This window comes from Cebus imitator, unplaced genomic scaffold (assembly GCF_001604975.1).
Source record: "Cebus imitator isolate Cc_AM_T3 unplaced genomic scaffold, Cebus_imitator-1.0 Scaffold213, whole genome shotgun sequence".
Lineage (NCBI taxonomy): Eukaryota > Metazoa > Chordata > Mammalia > Primates > Cebidae > Cebus > Cebus imitator.
This window is the reverse complement of record NW_016107528.1, coordinates 1,722,304-1,724,114: the sequence shown is the minus strand read 5'-3', so window position 1 is coordinate 1,724,114 and position 1,811 is coordinate 1,722,304. Positions and strand designations below refer to the sequence as shown.

The window sequence follows — 1,811 nt, the reverse complement described above, 5'->3', positions numbered from 1 at the left end:
TAGGGCTCTTGTGAGTAGAGCAAGGAGTTGGGGACAGAGTACTCCTCAGCTGGTCTAGCAGAAAAGGAATCTGCTTCCTGGTTTCAGCTCTGCAGGCCTGGTAGGTTGGATGTCTTTAAGCTTTATGGCTGATGCCACAAAGCTGGTAGGCTGGGCAGCTACAGTGTTTTAGGAGATACAACAGGGCAAGTGGCTTGTCTTATGGTTATGGTGACTGGGGTGATTTTCAGGACTAGGGCAGTCATTCTAACCTAATTCCAGGGGTAGGGTGATGGGAGTAGAGGAATTTCAGCCCATTCCTGGCTGCTATGGACTAAGCACTGGCTTTGACAAGCTGAGACTGCTAAGTCTTTGTCCTATCCTGCAAGGCTGAGTAGTGGGGCATAAGAAGTTGAAAGGGACATGGGACTTTCCATGATAGCGGCCTCCCGGAGCTTCCCCACTTCTTTCCCTATAGGCTCCCAGTTCCTACACAGCTACTGGCTTCTCGGTTTTGAGGCAGTTCCCTTCTTAGGGGTTTCCTTGATAAAGTTATGGGCATGCATGCCCATTGTCCCCCATGCCACTGAGCTTCTTCTAGAGTTTGAAGGCAAATAAGATGTAATGTTGCTGTTCATGACCTTGTCCCACACACAGCCATCCCTGTTTCACCTGCCTTATGTCCAAAAGCTCTTTCTCCCTAACGTGGAATGGCAGATCCTGGAGATCCTGGGCCAGAACCACTGGGAGATAGGCCATGGCCAGAATATGTTTCCAGCAGAGAATCTCTGCCATCTGCAGGATTGCAAGGTGAAACTTCACAGAGCTGCCTGGGGCGAGTGTATTGTTGCATTCAAGACTCAGCTTCCCTTACTGTCAGGGGATCTGCCTGGCCCTCAGCAGTGAGCTCCATCAATCCAACTTTGAGTGCTATAAGGTAAGACATGGAGCCTTGTTCTTTCTCTTCTGGGGTCATACTGGGATAGGTTTAAGTGCTCAACTCTCTAGACCTGGCTCCTTTTAAGTCAAGGAAGCCACTGAAGTTGGCACTAATGTAATCTAGCACTGATGCAGTGTGTAGCATCTTCCCCCCACTGTGACCTTATCCTTCATCTTTGTTCATAAGAAACAACACCGGCTTCCTAAAGATTGTTCTGAAGCAGCCCTGATCCAGCAACTTCTCTCCAGGCCCTCCTCCTTCCTTCCCATATACCCCTACCAAGTCTCCCAATGCCCTTAAGTATGAGGCTGTGGCTATAAGGCATTCACTACTCTGTCCTTTGTTTCTGCAGAGGGGAGTACCTACCTGTCCCCGGCTCTTCCAGATCTGCCATCCCACCAGGGTCAGACTCTTCTCTTTGATGGTCCAGGATAACAAACACAAGATGAGTGGGCACCATGTGAACTCTTCCTTGGTGGAGAAGTATGGCTGCTCTTGAGATACCCCAAAGCCTCCTACTGGCCTCAGGACCACCTAAGTCTCAGGACTCTAGTTGGGGCTGGGATTGGTTTTCTTAGTGACTAGAGCTCTTTAAAGGGAGGTGGGATTTGGCTTGTTTCTCAAAGCACAGCAAGAAGGATGGCATTATGGCAATAACCCCTCTCAGATGCTTCTCTTTGATGTGGGCAGAGGACTCCTAGTGCTGTTCTCAGTCACTCCTACCCCTGGGAAGCTGGGCCCTTTGAGATGTCTGACTATCGCTGTCCTAGATTGTGAGTGGGCCAGGCTTAGTGCCGCCTCTGGGGTCACGTAGGTGGAGAAAGAGGAAGTGGAATTGGACGCGTATCAGCTCTTGGGGTAGGGGTAAAATTGTTACTGGTGTTAAGCTGGC

At 50.0% G+C, this 1,811-nt stretch overlaps 1 protein-coding gene across 1 annotated transcript; it reads left to right on the top strand.

Annotated features, from left to right (window-relative positions):
• Positions 1-603: 603 nt before the first annotated feature.
• Positions 604-1,418, top strand: LOC119474123 (growth/differentiation factor 3). Its single transcript, XM_037745772.1, is given in 3 exon segments — positions 604-839; positions 841-916; positions 1,272-1,418. Coding segments are annotated over 3 exon segments (459 nt in total).
• The last annotated feature ends 393 nt before the right edge of the window (positions 1,419-1,811 follow it).